This window comes from Aythya fuligula, chromosome 3, assembly GCF_009819795.1.
Source record: "Aythya fuligula isolate bAytFul2 chromosome 3, bAytFul2.pri, whole genome shotgun sequence".
Lineage (NCBI taxonomy): Eukaryota > Metazoa > Chordata > Aves > Anseriformes > Anatidae > Aythya > Aythya fuligula.
The window spans coordinates 50040620-50062006 of NC_045561.1; the positions used below are offsets into that span (position 1 = coordinate 50040620).

Sequence of the window (21387 nt, forward strand, 5' to 3'; positions counted from 1 at the left end):
CTGGGAAACTGTGAACTCAAAATTATGAGTGTAAATGAACTCCTGAGTTCAAATGGTATCAAATAATATTATGACAATGCATCTCAAATACTTTTTTGGCCACATATAACCCATCTGAATGTGGCTTCTTAGCCTTCAGTGGCCATATTTAAAAAATAAAAACAAACACAAAAAACTCATCACTCAGTACAGTTGCTCTCAAAAATACCTGAACAATGCTAAGGTTTCTTGGAAATGAGAAAAACGTAATGGTTTGATTTTTGTGTGTAAATGGTATCTTTGGTATCTTTGGAGACCGTAAGACCATAAGAACTTACCTTCCTGGGTGTTTGTGGTTTTTTTGAGTGTTAGTTCTGTTTTGGGGGACTGTTTTTTTTTTTTTTTTTCTCCTTTCTCTCAAGGAAGGGAAGACCTTTGGAAGGTTAGCAAAAGATTTTCCCAGCACTGAGATCCTAGTGTCTTCTACAGTGAGGTGCCTTGCATTTACTTTCATCTTTATGACTAATAGAAAGAAGCTATATGTAGATTTTTTTTCGTTGCCTAGAAGTTATTTCTTTACTGTCTAGGGATGCCTGAGTTGGTTTCCAAATACAATATATATAATGTTGATGGTTTTTTCTGTCCAAATAACTAGGTCAAACTGTATCAGCTAATTCAGCAAGTGCTATATTTGATGCACAGGCATTACAGCCAGTGTCTTCTGACTGTCTGTATCTGGCATCTTTTTCCTTATCCTGCTTCCTTAAGGTCAGTTTCCCTGCCTTCTCCACTTCTTAGCCGGCAGAAGGAGAATGCATTACAGCAGTCCAGCTGGAATTCCCATAGCCAGCTGTTGCTGGTAATTTGATAATATTCCCACCTGGCAACCTTTAATCTCAGTTTTGAAGCTAATTGTACTTAGTCTGGAAGTGCGGATGACAGCACTATGGTCCTTGTAACAAAGCAGTAAACTATTCAACTTCCAAAGAGGGTAGTGGCTGTGAGGTGTGGCTGTGGTTTTCAGGAAGAAATAGTGGGAGTTAGTGGAGCCTGCATTGTGCGGACACTTGTCCTGGCTTCTCTTCACCCTGTTGCCTGTTCTTAGGCCTGCTTGTGGCTGCAGCTCCTGTCCTTGAAACTTCTGGCTTGTACTGGGGAAATGCGTGGGAGGGTATGGAGGTGAAGGGCCCTCATTGTCACTAGAGGAGAACTTGTGGGGGAGCTGGTGTTTGGCTGTACTTGGAGGAGAGGAGAGAGGAAAAAGTGTCCGTAGAAGTGAGTTCAGCTTCTCTTCAGTGTTGAAAGAGTGTTAGCAATGTTGCGTATTTCTGTGCTTTTGTAACTCGTGTATGAATTTCTTGGTTTTTGGAAAGCAGCAATATGAGCTTTATGCTTCAAGGCTGAAGAAAATGAGACCTGCTCATTAATTAACAAAAGCTTGCTTCTTCAGATTAGCGGTTATCCCTTGTACCTTTGATATGTTACGAAGTTTTCTCTTGGTTGTATATCCTTTGTATTTTTAAAATAAAAATAGCTCTTATTTTCTGTGGAGATGGCTTTATTTCATGGCACTCTCCTTTATTCCACAGTTGGTTGTAGTTACTGTTAGTGTGACAGACTTTGGGGGGAGCTGCAAAGAAAAAAGCCTAACTACTACTGCAAAAAAACTCAGGCTTGGAGTTACTTTGGTAGTACCCCTTAGTAATGGAAGGATTAGATAAAACTGAAGAGGGGTCTTAATGGCACCAAATTCATCCAGAGGGATGTAGATGGTCAGAAGAAAGGAGAAATCTCATCAGTCTTCTCAGTAAGTCTGCAAGTTGGACTAAGACTACCATTTTGCTAAATGAAAAAATCTGAGAAGTCTTACAGCTTTCTTTTGGAGCTGTACCTGACCTTAAATTTATAAAAGATCTCTGCCTTTCATAAGTGCATACTTATTATAGATTAATTTATTCATAATGTTTCACCGTCTGCACCTTCCCTAAGCGCACTCATTGAGCAGGGTGAGTGTAGCTCTTGCTGGGCCGCTATTTAAGGTAGGGGTCGGAAAAGTCAGAGCTGGAGAACTTAAGGGACCCGATTTTTAAAACGAAGAAAAAAATTAAGTCTGTGTGTGCAAGTGCTGCAATTCTGGGTAAAATAGTTTTAACGATTCTAGGTATGTAAGAGCAAGCTGTTTCATTTAGAGATGTGGCTGTTTGTTTTCCTCTTTGCATTTTAAGCTGTAGCACTGTTTACGTAAAAAACAGAAGCCCTTGTTTATTTTTTTGCCTGATGTTGTCACTTTCATAAAGGAAAGTGGATGTGAAATGTTGCTGAATGTTATTTTATACTTTTGCAGGCATAAACAGTGAGACTTCATGAAGAATAAAGACCTGCTTAGCTGAGGGATGTGAATACAGCAAGATGCTATTCAGGCCTAAGATTTTGGAAAGAAATTCTATAATTCTGTTTTTTCTTGAAAAGTGGTGATATGCTACCATATTGGGCTTGACATGAAATCTAAAACACTCCCCTAAATGTTCTGTGACTTAATTTTATCCTGTTTATTGGTATTAAATGGACATGAAAGGTCAAAGCTAGTTTTGTAGACAGTATTGAATGTGGTACTTCCCAACTTCTGGCATAACTCTCTTGCTGACGAGCTGTGTATATTGATAAACTGTTCTTGGAGGCTGTTTCTGTGAGGGATTGTATAGTAAAAATGCACGTGTAATCTGTGGTGCTGTAGAGCTATATGCTACAGACTGGTGTATATAAGAATATTGTAAGCAACGTATTTTGTACATAATTCATATCAGTAGTATGTATCTTCCTCTACTAGGAGATCTATTTTTCTGTCAAAGTTGCCTGATGTTTAAAAATTGTGTTACAGCTACAGGTGTTACGGCTACAACTTTAAGAAGTATCTGGTGATGAATTTTAAAAGCTGTTAGTTCTGTATTTGTCTTGAAGATCCCAAACTATCATAACAGTGGCAAATCTGATACAGGAGTATGGTCTATATCTTGTACTAAACTATCAAAACTTTATTGCAATGTATGAACATGAAGGTGGGGATAGTTTGAAAGGTATCTTATATTGTAAATGTAGTTTTGAATTTGTAACTGATTTATGCTGGGGGATTGAGCTGATATAGTTACAAGTTTTGCAACTGTCTCCAGTGTCATATGGGTCAATCAGAAGTGAAAAAACACCCAGATACTCCGTAGGTTTACTTAGAGTAAGGTGAATTAAAACCAAAACATAATAAATAAATGGACTGCTCTTCTGAGCAGTCTTTCATATGTATTCTGGAATTAGTTTTCATTCTCAGAACATTACTGTAAAGGGCAGATATGCACTGAGTTGTTCTTACACAGATAAGCTCTAAATAGTATTTTAAACAGAATATTTTCCAGCATTAACACACATACTAGAAACTGAAATGTTTTAGTTTTGCTTAGATTAAAAACAAACAAAAAATTGCAAGTTGAGCTCTGAAAAATGTTGGGCAAAAATACCTTTTGGAACTCTTGCTACAAATCAGAGTAAAGTTGGTGTCCTTATGTAATATTGTATTTGTGTGATAATGTGCTTTTCTAAGGTATGATCTGTGCTTCTAGCAGTTAGGAAAATGAACACTGACGCTAGGACATGAGTACCTTATCTCTTCCTTCTCTCAGCCATGCCTTTTGTCTTTTGCTTGCTTTTTCATAAAACATGCACTGGAGACAAATGCTTGTGTTTGTCAGGGTTAACTTCCTATGGCATTTAGGAGCGCAGAAGCAATATTCACAACTATAGCTGAGAAGCTCTTAATCGAACTTACTTGCTCATGTTTGGAATTAGGAACAGAACAGGAACAGTAGGAAGAAATGTGTGGAAGTGAAGGAGGAAGGATTGGTATTTGATTTAAAAAAAAAAAAAGCAAAACAAAACTGCTCTGAGCAGACTATTTCTTCCTGAGCAACCCTAGTTCTTTGGCAGAGAATTTTTCCTGTCTACAGCATGAAAATGCTTTGCCCGTCTTGTCATTATCCATTATAATCTTTGCCTGTTTCAAGGACTACTACGTGGTAGACGGCCACTGCTTAGTACAGTGAGCTCTCTTGCCTTAAGCATTCATATGCAACAGCTATAGAGGAATTGGAGAAACTGCGCTCCCTGGAATACTGTGTGTTTTGTATGGTTCATCGAGAAATGCTTAACATGGAAAGGGTATTTTAACAGCCATGTGTTCTTACAGGCATTGGGATAATGCCCTCGTTACTATGCTTTAACTTTTGGTTAGCCCTGAAGCGGTCAGGCAGTTGGACAAGATGATCCCTGAAGGTCCCTTCCAGTTGAACTGTTCTGTTTTCCTTGCACAGTCAGTATTTGTAACGTGCTTTTTCAACACAGAATACCCCCACAAAACTGCAAGGCTTTGCATTGCTTTAGAAAAGAAGATTAATGCTGATTAGGAGAGTGATATTAATTTGAGATGAGAAGAACAAATTTAGCTACCAGGTGAAAAAGTGAAGGCTACATAATCCTTGGTTAGAGGAACTAAATGGACTGACTGCTAGGACTGTTTGCACTTAAATTTTTTTGATAAACATAAGCAAGATAAGAGATCAAACTCTGTCTCCAGATCTGCTCATGAGGCTTCCACTAACTTGTCAAAAAGCAGAAACTGCCTCTGTACAATTAAAATTTACATAAACTTACTCTTAATGCTGCGGATGTACTGATATCTGGAGAGGGAACTGGTTGAGATGTCCTGCAAAATGCTAAAGGATTGTTGGTCAAAAGTTCAAGTATTCTTAACTAGTGAATACAAATTTCAATATTATAATAGTGCTTCTAGAAAATACTTGCAGCAGAAAGTGCTTGAAGCCAACGTTTGAGGGATAGAGCTTGTGAAGGCTGGAGTAACTTGAAGAATCTGTGGGTTTCTCTGGGTCATGCTGTCATACTCTGGGTCATACTCTTGTTTTAAGGCAAGGTAGCTATAAAGCCTCAATTCCTTCACCACCCACAATTTATTTGAAACAAGTGTTGCATATTTAAATTGGAAGCTGATGTTCAGTGGAGGTGTTTGGGAAATCTTTTTTTTTTTGTTAGAAAACTGTGTCAGTGCAGATAAATAATTGACAAATCATAAAATTCGGTTCTTGTAAACATCTGAATTTCACTTTCGGAAAAGGCTTTGACTATTTCTATGAGAAATTGTGAATTTAAGTAAATGCAGAAACATGAAGTAAACCAACTAATCGACTCTGAAATTTCTGTTATTGTGGGGGTTTCCTTTTTCTTGCCTGGCAATTTGTAAAAGCACTGCTGCTACATTAAAAGTACCCTGAGTTTGTGAAGTACCCTAATCTGTGGGGGAGGGGAACGTGGATTTTAAGCTTCCTATTTATATTAAGAGCTATGACATGGTAGTGGAATATGGAACTGGCTGATGACGCTTCTGTGCAGGAAACATACTGATAAGAATGTAAAATACAAGGGGAAAAAACAGGTGAAGCAAGCTGGCTCTTTAAGCCCTTCCACTCCAGAACAAAATTAAATTACTAATTCTGTTCAGGGAAGAAAGCTGGAATTAAGTTTGGATTATTCAACATCTGTTTAGTATATCTCTTATCACTTGGCTAGATGTTATACGGATTCATTAAGCTAAGAGAAGAAAGTGGTTGAAGTAGAAAAGGTAAAACACTGAGGTCTGTTGAAGCAGACTTGTTCCTACTTCAGTTCTGCTTGCATTACATCTTGTTATTTAGAAGCTGAGTGGGAGATCTGTGTTTGAGCTTTAATTTGCATGAAACTTAGTAGTTACTTCAGCCTTTCCACTTTTCACTGGTGTGAATGTATATTTTATATATATAAATATTTGTGAGGTGTGGGTGGTGCATTATAAATTAATGTGCTACACAGCTGAGCTCCACCACAGCTACTCTCTCAGTCCTGCTCCTCAAAGGAAAAAAGCAGAGAAAATGTGATGGAAAGGGCTCAAAGGTTGAGATAAGGACAGGGAGATCATTCAACAATTATCATCATGGGCGAAACAGACTCAGCATTGGGAGATTAATATAATTTATTGCCTACCACTAGTGGACTAGAACACTGAGAAAATAAAAGCAAACTGAAAACACCTTCCCCCCATCCATCCTCTTCTGCCTCCTCCCGTGAGAGGCACAGAGGAACAGGGAATGGGGCTGCGGCCAGTTCCTGACGCTTGGTTTCTGCCCCCGCTCCCCGTGGGGTCCCTCCCACGGGATGCTGTCCTTCTCCAACTGAGCCTGCGGAGGCTGCCCACAGGCAGCAGCTCTCCAAGCACTGCTACCACACGGCTCCTTGCCATGGGGTCCATCCATCCCCCAAGAGCAAACTGCTCCAGCATGGGTTCCCCACAAGTGGGTGGCAGCTCCTCCCAGACCTCCTGCTCCTGCATGGGCTCCTCTCCATGGGCTGCAGTGTGGAGATCTGCTGCATGTGGGACCCATGGGCTGCAGGGGGACAGCCTGCTCCACCAGGGGCCTCTCCACAGGCCTCAGGGGGACTGTTGCTGCGTGCCTGGAGTACATCCCGCCCTCCTTCTGCACTGGCTTTGGGGTCTGCGGGGCTGGCTCTCACTCATCTCTTCCAGCTGCTGTTTTGCAGCAAGTTTTATTCCCTTTCTCAAATCTGTTTTCAGAGTTGTAACCAGCATCACAATTGGCTTGGCTCTGGCCAGCAGCAGGTCCTCTTTTGGAGATGGCCCTTACTTGCCATGGGGCAGCTGCTGGACCCTTGTCACAGAGGCCACCCCTGCAGTCAGTCCCCCTGTTACCAAGCCCTTGCCATGTAAACCAAATACAATTATGTACTGTATATATTGTTATATATATACTTTTTTAAAGGTTATTTATATTCACTTTTGCTGTGATCAACAATTTCTCAGTAAACAGAAAGCTTGAAGAATGGGTGAGAATAGTAATGTTTTATTAATTTCTACTGTTTACTGAGAGAACAAATTGTACATTATTTTCCCTGATTTGCATATGTCTTCTATTCTCCTGTTTTAAACAGGCATATGGGGAAGGTGTTCAGCTCTTTGGCAAATTATTCTCTGTGAACTCTGTACTGTAATGATGGTATACTGATTGTTTCACGTAATTCATTTGGACTTGTGTTATTTCTGTTCCTTCTCCTAGAGGTTGGAAAATTTCCTTAATTTCATGACAGAAGAAAGAGGATAACCAAACTGGAAATACAAAGTCTTTGCAACTAATAAATTAATCTAGTTTCTAGATAAGGAAGAATCTGTGTTGTTACCCTTCAATTTGATATTCATTATAAAAGTAGAGGACTGATTTATGTGTAGGAGTGAAAATGAGCACACTTTTGTTATCTCATAGTTGGTATGAATCCAGGAAATCTTGATACAGAGATACTGGAAATTTACATTTATACATAATTTACCATTGACTCCTCCATATTTTGGCTACTGATCTTTTTATCTCTGTCATAGCACATTTTCTTTTAATATGCCTTGCATTATTCAGCTCTTCTTTCATCTGTAAGTAGCATCTAAAAATGAGAGAAAGCTCCTTTAGCACTTAAATAAAAAAAAAAAAAAGATTTTGATTGTGATGTTTATTTAAATTAACTTTATTTTATACTAGTCCTGATATTTAACACTACTAAAATAATTGCTTCATCATCCTCCGCTGTGTTCTCGTTGACGAGGGATCCTTTAAATAAATGTGGTAAGTTTAGCAGTTATACATAATTTTCCTACTTCATGGGGATAAATAAAATGGGCCTTTCAACTGTTGTTACTCTGTTTATGAATTTTTTCAGTGATCGTTAAGGTCTATGTGGTTAAATATTTTGAGTGCACTAGCTTTAAGCAGGATGTTAGTCTGTTTGAACATGATACTAGTGATGTTGATAACATTTTTCTTTTTCCTACATTGCATACAACAATTATTCCTTAACAGTACCAATTTCAGCTTTGGTCGGCCAGGAGTGGAGTGTTACTGCCAGCATGACAGTGGAGCTGCAGTAATCCAGCTTCAGTTTCTGATTAATGAGGTTAGTAAAATGATGTTTATATTCCATAATTTTGAGAAGATACAAAGTATGTTTTCTTCAACTTCTCATTAAGAAAACATCAAAATACTAATCCTATTCACACTTAGAATCATTTTTGTTAAACAGTGATAACAATTAAGGTACCTTTATTTAATCACATAAATTGCTAGACTAACTGCTGAAACTGGCTGTCTCTGGAGTGCTCCTGCTATAGGCAAGAACTGTTTTGCTAGGAAAATGTATTCGTGTCATTGAATGTTGCATGTTATCCCTTACAGTAGTAAAGTATGCTTTTAATAGTGCCAACAGTTTCAGTGGGTTGTTAATTTTATTTTGATTGCTACTGTTTTAGACGTGAGCTGGGCAAAGATCCCTAATCTAATCCCTCAGTAATTTCGGATGTGTTTTTTCTAGAAATATTGCAGCTGAGACCCGACAGTAATGCTGTTCTTAAACCAGCTATCGCCAGATTTCTAGAGGGATTTCTAGCTCAGAGGAATGCTGAAATTAAGTATTGCTAACTATGTTGGGGCATAGACACTAGCCACTGAGTTCACTGCTTAATTTCTCTGCAAATTGTGTATGTGAGGGAACTGATGTACTCACACCAGAAAAAGCTTTTTCTTCCCCTTTACCCCTCAGTATAGCACTGAACTAAATGTGTGTGAGTTCAGTGTCATGATCAAATCAGTTACTTTGTTACTACTGTTTGAAACTATCTGCTCTATGATGTTGACATGCATGCTTGTAAATATTTTAATACTGGTAGCAAATATTACATACTTGATATTGATGTTGTAAATACTGTAAATACCATGATTTACAAATACTAGGTTTCTAGAAATAAAGTTTTACTGAACTTATTTCTAATAGGGAGCTCTTGTGAGTGCCTTGGCTGATGATACCTTACACCTGTGGAACTTACGTCAGAAGAGACCTGCTATACTTCATTCGCTCAAGTTTAACCGAGAACGGTAGGAATTGGACTATTTTTGCTTTGCTCATTACCATCACACTGTGTAAGTGGGAGATTGGATTTATTATAGCAGTACAACTAATAAATAGTTAAAAATTGTAACTGGATTTACTTTAGGATTGACTTCCAGGTTGCTAGGGTCCAAATTGCTTATAAGTAGACACACCATATGTCTGCTAACTTGAGATTACTTCTCTATTATTGTGAGCATTGTTTTGCTGAACAACAATATTCCTGTCTTTATCAAGTGGAGGGAAAAAAGACTGTTAGTTTGTCTCCAAATGAATTTTTGGAACAGAAGTGTTTGTATGTATTAACAAGGCAACAGGAAAACTATCTCCATTTTTGAAGGCTTTCTGAGATATATTTCTATCATTTTTCTTCAAGTTTTTTTAGGAAGTTTTTTTCTTGCCAGATTAGGTACAGTCTCAATTGGAATGTTATGTGTACTTCTTGAGCAGTGTGTTTCTGAACTGGACTTCTTAGAGAGCTGAGAGGAGCCTAGCAAGAATGCACAGTAGTCTGTGACCTGTACCTCTGAATAGGGCGGGAAAGCAGTAGGCTTTAAGTAATAGGTAGTGCGAAAGAGGAAGGTTTAAATACCTACGTGAAACCTTCTGACGTAATGTCATATGAAATGCTACAGTAGACTGTTGGGTGGATTGTGGAGTAACCTTGTAGTTTTAAAGAACAGATCATAAACAGGTTTGTCAGGAATGACACAGAAGCAGATTGTTTTTTCTGGGGTAGAGGATTAAGTGAGTCCCAAGTCCCTTTTGAGGTTGTTTTCGTGATTGTGATGCACAACTATTACGCACAAAATGGAAAGTTCTGCTTACAAAGCAAGATTCTTTGCAGTCTGAAACAAAGCATTGGACAGCAGCATGTAACTAATTCTTTAAAATGGGTGTCTGAGAAGGTGACTGTGTGTGAATCAGTTGGAAGCTGTTTTAGAGTCTTAGATGTAGATATAGCTTAGTTTAAACAATGGAAATCTTAAACTGTCATTTTGCTCTAAATGGGGTATTCTCACAAGCAAAACCTGTCATAGGCAGTTGAGCTTTGTCTGCCATTCACAGAACAGGCTAAGGGAAAAGTCTAGATAACTCACATTTCTTGAGTAGCAGTACTAGTTATTAGTTTTGGGCAGACTACTGATTTTCAAAAAAAGAAAAAAAAAAAGCTGTGCCTTGCTGAAATACGTAGTGAGATCATCCTAATTATCAAGAGTGGTGAAGAAAAAGTTTCTGAGACAAGGGTTATTCTCGTAGTAATTTTAATCTTAAAGTATCCATCATTATAACTTACAGAAGTAGCCAGAACACTTAAGGTCCCCAAGCCACCAATGTCACCAGCCATTTATCAAGTCATGCTGGATAACGGTTACATATGTTTTCCAATAGTTTTCTTTTGGCTAATTCATAAAATGAAGCTTTATTTTATAAAGTGCAATCTTATTAGAAGGGAATTATTTTGATTCTGAACTTTAGAAAATTGCAAATTCATTGCTGAATAATTCTATTTAGTTGGTTTTAGTAACTTAGAGCCATTAGTGTTATTACTACTCGTAATAGGTTTGTTATGTTATGTGAATTTGAAGTAGTTGACTTTGTTTGGGTCAGTTTTATGTTGTGTATTAGCTACGAAGTTAATTAAGAAGAGTGTTCATGAAAAAAACTGAACACTCAATTAGCAAGTGCAAAGATGTTAGGTACCTAATTAATAAAACGGTTTTAAATAATTTATGATTTGGGGTTAAGATTTTCTCATAAGGATAATTAACTTCTCAACCATTAATTATTAAGATATTAAATATTAAAACTGAGCCTCATAGAAATGTTTTCCAATGATGCTTCACTTTGCCAGCTTGCACTTTGTAGGGATTTTCAGTATCTTGGAAATCAGTTTGGGTAAAAGAAAATAAATGAATGGGAAAATGTCCTTGGAGGAGAAATCAAGTCAAATCTTACTAAATAACTGAATCAATTGCTTTGGTTATATCAGTATTTGTCTTAGAACTCCAGATGCAAAGGCTTAAAATTATTCGCCTGATTGGGAGTACCTGGAAGTGTGTTGACATTGCAGAAAAACAGTATTTGTATTCTACTTAAAGAGTTTAACTCAGTATGTCAAGGGGCAGGTTTTCTCCAGATTCTGTTTTCAAATTGGATTTTGATGTATAAGGATTTGATGTGATTTATAAAGTTGTTTGTTGCATAGAAAGCTAACTGTAACAGTTTATGCTACTCAGATTAAAAGATATATTTTTAAACCTATTCTTGAATGTTTTGAAAAAGAGGAGGGGGGAGAAAAAAGGTAGGGGTATGGTGCATTATTGAATTCTTTCTTCTCCTGGTATAGCCTTTTACCAGCTTTGGTTAATTCCCTGGTTTTAGCCGTACACGTGAATGTGCTCTTAGCTTAATGATGATATTTCCAGAACTTGTATTTGTCTCACCTGTTGGTGATGTATTTTGACTATCTTTATTTTAGGCCTGTTTTGAGCAGATCAAAACAAGGAAACAAAAATTGACACATCTTGTTTATAAATTCTTATGTTAAATATTTTTGATACAAAGGAAAACAATAACAATAACCTGAAGTATTGAATTACCTGTAAACCAATTAAGAATGCAGCCTCTAGTATGTGACTGGGAAGTGTTCTGGATTCTTGCTTTTCTGCTCATGAATTTTAAGAATGGAGATTAAGAGTTTTACGTGAGTGTTACCCATTACAGACTTCATTCTTATCAGTGAAAAATACCCTCATTGGTTAACTTGCAGCTTTTCAGTTTTGAACAAAATGTTTCTTTAAAAGTAGCGGCCAGGAGTCTTTAAAGACTCCGCTTTCTGTTGAACCTGTAAATGAGTATTACTATCTGTAAGTAAGAATTTGGTCATTTAATAAATTCATAGCTGCCTATTGTATCAGTGCTGGTGAGTAATCTGAAACAAGTCTTTTTTGACCTGGTGACTGATGAACTTGTTAATGTATAACAAATTAAAAAAATAATGGCAGATATCAGAAATACAAAACAAGCTAGTTTTGCAAGTTTTCTAGCCTTTTGTTCTTGTCACATTTGTGTGGGTTTTGCAGCTGCTCCATGTTCTAGTTACTAAACAAAAGTTAGAAGATATTAAACCAATATAATGCTGAGCTTGGCCACTGCTCCTTGACTGTGGGAAGGAGGAAGAGGGGCAGCATGTAGGGGCCAGAAGAAAATGCGTAATGGTGCTTACATGGAGGGCTGGGTTGCTTGCGTGCAAATTAATGTGTTAGTATCTCCTTGTGAAATACACGTTTCAGAGTGTGAACTTATTAGTATCCTAGATTTTATGCATTGCTAAGATTTTTTTTCAGTGAGTGGCAATAGTTTTTGTCATCTATGTACCTGTATAAACTTGAAAATATGCCAGCTTAATGTAGGACATGAAAAATTTGTTTTGTAACCTGACTTGCATCTTTCCTGAGCTGCCTGTGATTCCGTGCCTTAATGCAGAAACAAATGTTCCACTTGCTTTGTGGCTTAGCGTAAAGACAAGAACCAAAATCACAGCATAAAAATAGAACCAAGTGTTTAGTGTACCAGTGCTTTGCATATCGATCATTGAATGCATTGAGAGCAGTTTAATTTTTAATATGTCACCTTCTGTGCTGTAGGATTTAAATGGTCTTTCTCGGCATGAAACTGCATGATTTGGAGTTAACAAATTGTTTTAAGTATTGCTGCCTTTGTACTCTGAAAAACAGCCACTTCACATTTGTATTTAAAACACAAACTCTGCACTGTGTGTGAAAAATCCCACTTGTATTTACTCTATACTAACAGATAGGAATTTGGACTTTTATTATGACACATACCTCACCTTGTTAGATACTGTAAATTTGTACTCAGGCCACGCATTACCAGGCATTAGTTGAAAGGATTTCTCTCTCCTTCCACCTCACTGAATTTATAAACTGACCAATTCTGCCACTTTGTGGATAGCAGGAAGACATACAGGATTTTTTTTTTGCCTTTGAGAAGAGATTATGATAGACTTTTTTTTCCTCCCTTTTCTGTGTATTAGTATCAGTTGTGCTTCCACCATTTATTTGGGGGGCTGTTTTTTTCCCCCCACCTTGACCTATATGCTTTGAGGTAGGATTATAGTATAACTGGAAAGATGCACATCCATACAGTACTTCTGAGAAATTGAATGTTTGGACTCTGAGTTAATAATATACTGAGTATAGATCTGACATATGACACATAGCTAAGTTTTTCACCCTTTTTCTAAAGCTGGCTTATTTTTCAAGATCAAAATGAAATGATCATCTGTTTTTATGATGTCATATAAGACCATTTTTTCCTGTTGGGCTTAAAGTTACTTAATGGTGATCCACTAGAGGACATACTTGAGTTCCATCTTGCTTCAAGAAGTTAGTAAGGGAAAAGGAGCTCTTCAACTGTCTGGGTTTGCTGCGGGTCTGAATGTCTCATTTGTGCAAGATCAAATTCCTTTGAAAAATGTTTTCTGGAGGCCATGCGGTGCATTCTCTGTCCCATGTGTAGGTGCGGTTGATGGAGCTACAATTGTGTGTTTTCTTCTTCTGCTGCCTTTGGCATTGAGGCAGAACTGAAATACTGAGTCCTATTACTCTGAGACTATAGGTTTCTATGAAACAGTTTTTAAAACCTGTCTCCACTGTCCAATTACCATTTTTCCCTGTACACCAATGATTTTTGCAGTGCTGTGAGCCACATAATGACCAACTGCCACATTCCTAGGTTGAATTCAACCTCTAGTCTTTTTGCCCTGCCTGCCTGGCAGACTTTTCCTCACCAGTGATGAGCATAGCTCTTCTTTCTCCTATGGGAAATTTACATTTCCAATGTGGCCATTTTATAAATCCTCATATATAACTTCCAAGAATAAATGTTTAGCCTGAACTGCTTGTGTTATAGCAAGCTACCTGACTGATGCCAAACATGGTGGTTATTCCTTGAGTATAGAAACTCTAAAAGTGAGCCTCTATCTGGAATGATGTATAAAAGGCCTTAATATTGATTGCATCAGTCATGGCATTCTTCTATTTCATTATTGTTCTCAGATTTAGCTTCCCCAATACCACATTTTGACATCACTAGTGTACAGAAGAAGTCAGATACTGAGTATAAGTCGATGTAATAGTGATGTCAGTCAACATCAGAGCCAGGTGTTCAAGTGATCATATTTGGAGAAGAATCATTGAGAGTGCTGTTACGTGATATAGATAGAATTAAAGTACCTAGGCCAGTTTGTATGATGTACTACCTTTACCAACATGGCCTTTTTAGGGAAAATTTTGGGGGGCATTGAAGAACAATTCTTCCTCTGCCTGTGCTTCCTGCCCCTTCAGGCCTTTTTCATACAAGTAGGTATATAAAACCTCTTGCAGTTAACAAATCTGGAAATAACCCCTTGGCAGAAGTATGGGAAAAATCACAGCTACTGCTTGGTTCCATGTGAAAGTCACTGTGACAATGGCTCTTTGTTTTGTGCCCATTAAATTCTTGACACAGGGACCACAGACATGGAGTCTGGTCTAGTATATGACTTAAACTTTTCAGTCTCGGAATTTTGTTCTGACTATCCAATGTATGATAGCTTGGAGAGAGATGTATGCAGAAGGTGACTGATAGCTTACCCCTTTTCTTAGAAAAAAACATTTTGCATATACACAAATTTGAGCAGCTAATGTAATTGCACAAACTGAAGACTTATAATGATAGCGTGAGGTTCTAGAAATAGGTTTAGTGTATTAAAAATAAAACCTGTTATCAGCATTTGACATTCATCAAAGTATTTGTCACTGTGCTTTGTTAAAGCAGTGGAAAATTCTGAAGAACATAATACTTCATAATGCAGCAGACTAAGGAAAGGTAAAGATTAATTTAGAAGGATGTTTATTGTCATAATAATACACTTAACGTTTTTTTTTTTACTTACTAGTTCCCTTAAGTGGAAGAATTAGGCTGTTGGCATATTAATTTAATAAACTCTATTCTTTGAGGTTTCTATAATTAAATTCCTCTAGGGAATACTGTAATTTGCTATAATTATTTATATATGCTGTGACACAACCACAATCAAAATTTTAAATAATTTTGACATTGTAAGAAAATACATGGTCTGCGGTTACTAAAAAATCTTTTCAGTGGGTTTCCAAATGGCTGCTTAAAGACTCCTGTCACTGCTAATGCTCTCCCATAAGCAACAACACAAAATACATCCTGAGTGCAGTAAAAATATTAAAAATATATATATATATTTTGAGGGTTAGGGTTTTTCTCTTATCAGCATTTTCCACTGCTAGTGCAACGCTGTATTCTGTGTATAACTGTTTTCTTGAGAAATAGTGGTTAAACTTTGATAAATACATTTCACAGGAAAGCTTCTTCTTGGGTTCTGTTAGCTTGTTGCAGGGGGAGGTTGAGAGCACGTACAGTGGCTTTGTGAATGTGTATGCAGTAAGGAAGAAGAATTAATGCTTCTAGAAAAGTACGGATACGTTAGAATTTGGGACTATGCTGACTGTTTTGGGCTTGCATAGCAGTACCTCATCTAGGCAGTGATGTTTAGCATATATTAAAGTCATTGTATATCTCAGATTGGAGAAAAACTCTTTAAAGCATTGTTTTCTTCTATAAAGGGATTCAAAATATTTGGAATAAAGCACGATACTTGTATTATGGCAAAAGTTCCATCAGCTTCACAGAATGTACTTGATGAGGTAGCAGAAATTTCTTAAGAGATAGCACGATAAATTTATTGTGCCATGTACGAACTGCCTGCAGAAGCCTGCTTTCTCTCATCACTTGCTCATGCAGTCCCATTTTTGAGCTGTGTCTTTGGATGCACAAAACTAGTCCTTTTTTTTTTTTTTTATGGATGCCTTTCTCATGGTATTTTTTGGTCAGAATGGTTTGATACAGGAAAGAATGTGTACTGCTCTTGACTGTTACTAGGCAGTTGGAATTTGTGTTCAAGAAAGGCTCGCAAAGAAATTTCACTTCGGTTTGGTGCATCTGTAGTGCTTTCAATCTCTGCCCAACCACTGGTTCTTCTCTACATTAGTGTATGTATCCCTTTGTGTGTAAGGAGAGAAGGAGAATAATGCCTTAGTTTTGGAAATTGGCAGGGCATAGTATGGCAGTTTCTACTTCTGTGAATCATATATGCGTTAGGGACAGAGTATCTAATATCATATTCTAATCGTATCATGACAGAAATAAAGATTTCTGGAGGAAAGTCTGCATTTTTAAGGAAAAAAAATGCCCTGTTCTTGGCCAGAAGGGAGCTGCCTGATTACCAGGAAGACCTTGAAACTTGTTTTCATCTCCCAAAGCAAGTCTAAATCTCTTGCAGACCAAAACTCCAATTTAAAATGAAATAAGCTAGGTGACATAGTTATATGTTAACGTGTCAATGCGGTTTCTCTGGTTGTTAAGATGGTCATAGCTTCACTGAATTTATTTTCTAAGGGGGTTATAAATTTTCCAGCCATTGTTTAAAATCTGCTTAGTGTCTTAGGTGAAGCCTTAAACACTGAAGAGAAGAGAAACTCAGTACATGAACCATAATGTTGGAAATGTTATTCTGTAAATTGAATGCAAAAATAAATGCAGTTATCTGAAATGAATCAAATAGATGAAAATTTAATAGAATTTCTGAAAATTGGAAGGTATACTTTTATCTCAGAAAGAAAATGGAGTAATAGCAGTGATTCTTTCATCACTGCAGCTTCAGCACAGTGAATTCCATTTGGACTTAGCTAGTCATCAGTTCTGTGAACCATGAAAGCTCCAAAAGAATATTTTTTAGTTATATAAACATCATGGAAGACTTTCTGATTGTGGAGACTGCTAAAAGCACACTTTGAAGGTTGGGTTGGGAACACTGTTTTAAATGTACCTATACTTACAATTCTGAAGTCATTTGCCTCCTGACTTTGAGATTTAGTAAAGCTACTAGATCAAATGTAACTTACTCTTGGTGTGGAAGTATTTCACTGCTTGCTAACTGTTGACAAAAGTAATCTCTGCTGCACAGAGAAGACATTGAGTATGGCTGAAGAGTGCAAAAAGTATTCCAGAAAGGTATCAAGAGTATTGAGGAGTTGAACGCTTTTCTTTTACCTTCAAGTGTTGCCCTTTCATTATAGCAATTGAAATTGCAGCCCAAAATTATATTTCTGTCCACCTTTAAATGCCATGAAATAGATTTTAGTTTTTAGTTGTGTTGTTTTTATTTTTAGAATGAGTGTTGGGCAACTATAGGTGACAATATTAACTCACAGATCAACATAGATATACCCGTGACCCTGCTCTTGAATATTCTTTCTGGCTGCTAGGCCACAAGTTTAGATCCAGCTGATGCGGCTGCCAGCTTTTTTCTGGCACATGGAGTGCCAGGAAAAAAATCTATAGCATCGCAGAGTGCTGAAAGTTTGCTTTACCTCCTGCCTCATGCTGCCTTTCTTCATATACCCTGCTGTCCTGCTTACACTGGGAGAGCTTTCTTACTGGGCAGTGGTATTTGGGGTCCTCAATGGTGTGTGTGTACGGATGTATGTTTCTGACTTCCAATAAAATCTGTCTTGTCTTTCTTCCAAGGAAGTTGGTGAAATGCAAGTGCTTCACCTGCAGTGTTTACAGATTACTCTGTAGTAAAAATGTTATAACCTCTACAAGTTCACTGAGTTGGAGCACTTTAAACCTTGCCTAGAGTACTTTTTTCTATCTAACATCAATGGAAAAAAAAGTGCAGCCTTTGCAATTTAATATTAAAGTACAAGAGCAAAAGAAACCAAGAAAGTCAGAAAATGGATAAATTAAAGATTTGCTTAAGCAATCAGCATTCCCTTGCTGGAAATAAGGGATATAAAAAGTTAAGTGGTGCACTTTGGATCCAGGTAGTGTTACAACAGACACCTTAACTTTTGAAACATGTAATACAAATTAATGTCTTTTCATCCTTCAGTAATTTTTTGCATTGCTGCTGTTAGACTTCGCTTTTGTGCTTGTTAAATGCATATATAGAACATCTAATGCAAAGGATCTAAAGCTGTTCTTTGCGTAAATAATTATTAACAGGCTTGTGAAATGATGCATGGATTTGGCAAGAAGGGAACCCAACTGGGAGAAAATAAGAAAAAATATGTAAAGCTAAGGATTAGCACTGACAAAACAAATTCCCAATTAATAATTATTTCAGCTTATCACTGAAACCTTTCTGAAAATCCTAGTTTGATAGTCCAAGGAATTTGTCAGGTTTTTACCATATTGGACATTATCAGATGAAACTGTAAATTCAAAAACATTTTATAGAAATTTTCTAGGGTTTAACTTAGTATTTCTGTTATATAGAAAACTCAAATACTTTAGAAGCTCCAGTTCCTATGCATACATTATTACCTTTATCAAAAAATTAAACAATAAGCAGAACTCAAGAGGTCAGAAATAAGTAACTTTTAAAATACTACTTCTTGCACTGGAGATACAGTCAGAGGATTTCTGCCAGACATCAGCATTTGGGTTTTGTTCAGCTATTTCTTCCTAGCAACAGAGGTGAAAAATGCAAGATTGGAAATTAAAGTGTGGTTTAAGTAAAATAGTAACACCAACTTTAAATTACTTTTAAAATGAATTTTATTATTTTATAGGTCTTATGGTTGTTAATAGGCTTGCTCTTTGGGGGATACATTGGGTTACGTGTAAACTTATGTTTATTAGGTTACACTTTCTCCCTTTGCTTCATTCACTTGAAGCCAGTTTAAACTGCAGCAAGCTACTTCCTTAACTTAACTAACTTAAGTTTTGTTCTTCAAAACTTGAAATTAGATAGTTTTCAAAGGGAGATTTATGGATTATAACATAAGAGTATTGTGTTTTAAGCTTAAAATGGCAGCTAACTTGGGGAAAAACATTCAATGTGATGATTTTCAATGGCAGTGGTGTGGTTTTTATCTGAAAGACTTAATAGTCTTAGAATACTTTGGTTTATATTCCATGTTTAGTCTAAATTTTACGTTGTCTGTGGATCTCTGATCAAGTACTGTTTTTGCTATTTTTATCTAACTGTAACTTGTATTTTTTCCTGTTTGCCTGCTGCGTTTCTTCTACTTTTTGTCAATTTAGACATTGAAATACAGGATTTATAAAAAAAAAAAAAAAAAAAAAACTTTTCTTTAATCCTCTTTTTCTGGTGGTATTCTTTTTCAGGATAACATTTTGTCATCTGCCTTTCCAAAGTAAATGGCTATATGTGGGCACCGAAAGAGGAAACATTCACATTGTCAATGTGGAATCATTTACTCTCTCAGGCTATGTCATTATGTGGAATAAAGCCATTGAACTGTGAGTTCTGTCTAGTATTGTCTGTTAGGGGTGGTGGTGGTGAGGGAAACAGATGTCCAAGTGTCCAAGATGTTTTAAGTTGCAGAATTGACATTCTTATCTAGAACAACCTCCATATTAGTCTCATTGCACCAAATAATATGGGCAAAGTACATGGGCATGTAAATAACTTTATTTTCATAAAAGTGAAGTGTTAATGTTAACTTGGTGAACTTTTGTTTTTCTAGCTTGTTAAAACTATTTCTGACTTGACTTAAGACTGTGATGCCCAGAACTGTTTAACATCAGCATGTTTTCAGGGATAATTGGATTCAGTAATCCTTGCAGAATATCTTCCAGAGTGTAAAGATATGCATTGTGACAGGGCCAATGCATACTGGCTAAAAATGTAAATTTAAATAAGCCTATTCCAAGAACAAAATATATTTTTTACAGCTATTTCCGTTCTTCCTTCCTTTTTTAATAATAGATTTGTGAATGTAAATGTAGTGGTATGTGGGTGAAAACATACTTATATGCTGCTGTTGCTGTGCTGCTGTTGTTTCTAGAGTGTTATATCTATCTTCAAAACATACATGAAGTCCATCACTTGCCAAAGGCTTTTGGAAAAAAAGCACATCTCTTCATTTGTCAGTCTTCTTTAATATCAAGATAACAATTCTTTAATAGCAAGAAGTCAACATAAAAACATATATTTTTTAATAAACCCCATTTTAATAGTACCCATCTTGAGCAGCATAAAAATTATATAATGGTTAAAAAACAGTTACTCTAATTCTTTTTTAATCACTGAAGAATTAACAGTTTAGAGAGCGTGTCATATCTTCTTGTCTACAAAAGAGCATGTGGAAGAAGGAAGATAGCAGAATGTAGCTTTCCAGTTTGTGCAATTAAAGGAGGCAAAGCTTTATGGAAATAATAACATGGGTTTTGTCTTATCTGTAGCAGCTATTGTTAGTTAGAGTTCAGATAATCTGTGTGTATGCAGGAATACAAGATAAAAGTCTACTGTATGTAGTCTACTGAAATCTTCTGAAGAAAAGTGGCACATGAAATAGGCATTGTATGAAACGCTACTGATCTTTTTTTAAAAGTGCTTTGTTTCTCCTGATCAACTTTAGGAGATGTTTTAAGATTAATTGATGTCTAGATGTTTCAATATGAGAGTAAATATAGTTTTTTAATTACTTGTAATCACCTTATGAGATGTAATTTTGGCAGGGCTATTTTTTTTGCCTAATTGGAATTATTCCTTGTTTAGATCATCTAAGTCTCACCCAGGACCTATTGTTCACATCAGCGACAATCCAATGGATGAAGGAAAGGTAAGATACATTTGAAGGCTTTTCACCAAACTATTTTTCAAGTGAGACTTCAAAAAAAAAAAAAAAAAAAAAAAAGGAAATAAATCCGACTGCTTTTAAGGAGGGATTAAGTAGATGAGGACAATGTTGGATGCATGAAGGAAGACTAAATCAAGGCGTTAGGCTCTGAAATATGAAGTAAAGTACAGACATGAATATAGGAAACACTGCTAGGGTAGTTGAACGTATCTTGTAATCAGAAACATTTTAAAATACAGGTGAAAGTATTGAATTGCAGAAATCCTTGAAGATATAAGCAAGGAACATTACTACTTGTGGTTAAAAAAAAAAAAAAAAAAGTTGATTAAAAAAACAACTTGGGATGAAAATTAATAAGCTTTATATTGCCATGGGGCTGTTGTTACTTTTACAACTGTAAAATGCTTTGTGGTCACTGAAGTGTATTTATATAGCTTACTGTGTACTTTATCTTTAGCCAATTCAAGACAGCAATTTTTATGAAGTTCAAGATCTAACCGACAAACTATCACTTAGCAGTATCTAGTGCTTAAAAGTTAACTGGCTTGTAGTACAAAAGAAAAGTCATCTGTAGTAAAACATGCAAGAAAACTACGTATCAGACTTGTATTATCCTTGTGAGATACTGCTAACGTGGTCGTCTTAACAATAATTTTTGATG

The 21387-nt window shown here is 36.5% G+C and overlaps 1 protein-coding gene across 7 annotated transcripts in view; it reads left to right on the forward strand.

The window, feature by feature from the left end:
* STXBP5 (syntaxin binding protein 5) overlaps positions 1–21387 on the forward strand; it is a 111995-nt gene that overhangs the window by 22260 nt on the left and 68348 nt on the right. For all 7 annotated transcript variants that reach the window (XM_032185451.1, XM_032185452.1, XM_032185453.1 and 4 more), the window contains exons 3-6: positions 7944–8025; positions 8899–8999; positions 19249–19383; positions 20645–20708. In XM_032185451.1, the coding sequence (XP_032041342.1) occupies positions 7944–8025; positions 8899–8999; positions 19249–19383; positions 20645–20708 (382 nt within the window). The remainder of the gene's footprint in view (positions 1–7943; positions 8026–8898; positions 9000–19248; positions 19384–20644; positions 20709–21387) is intronic.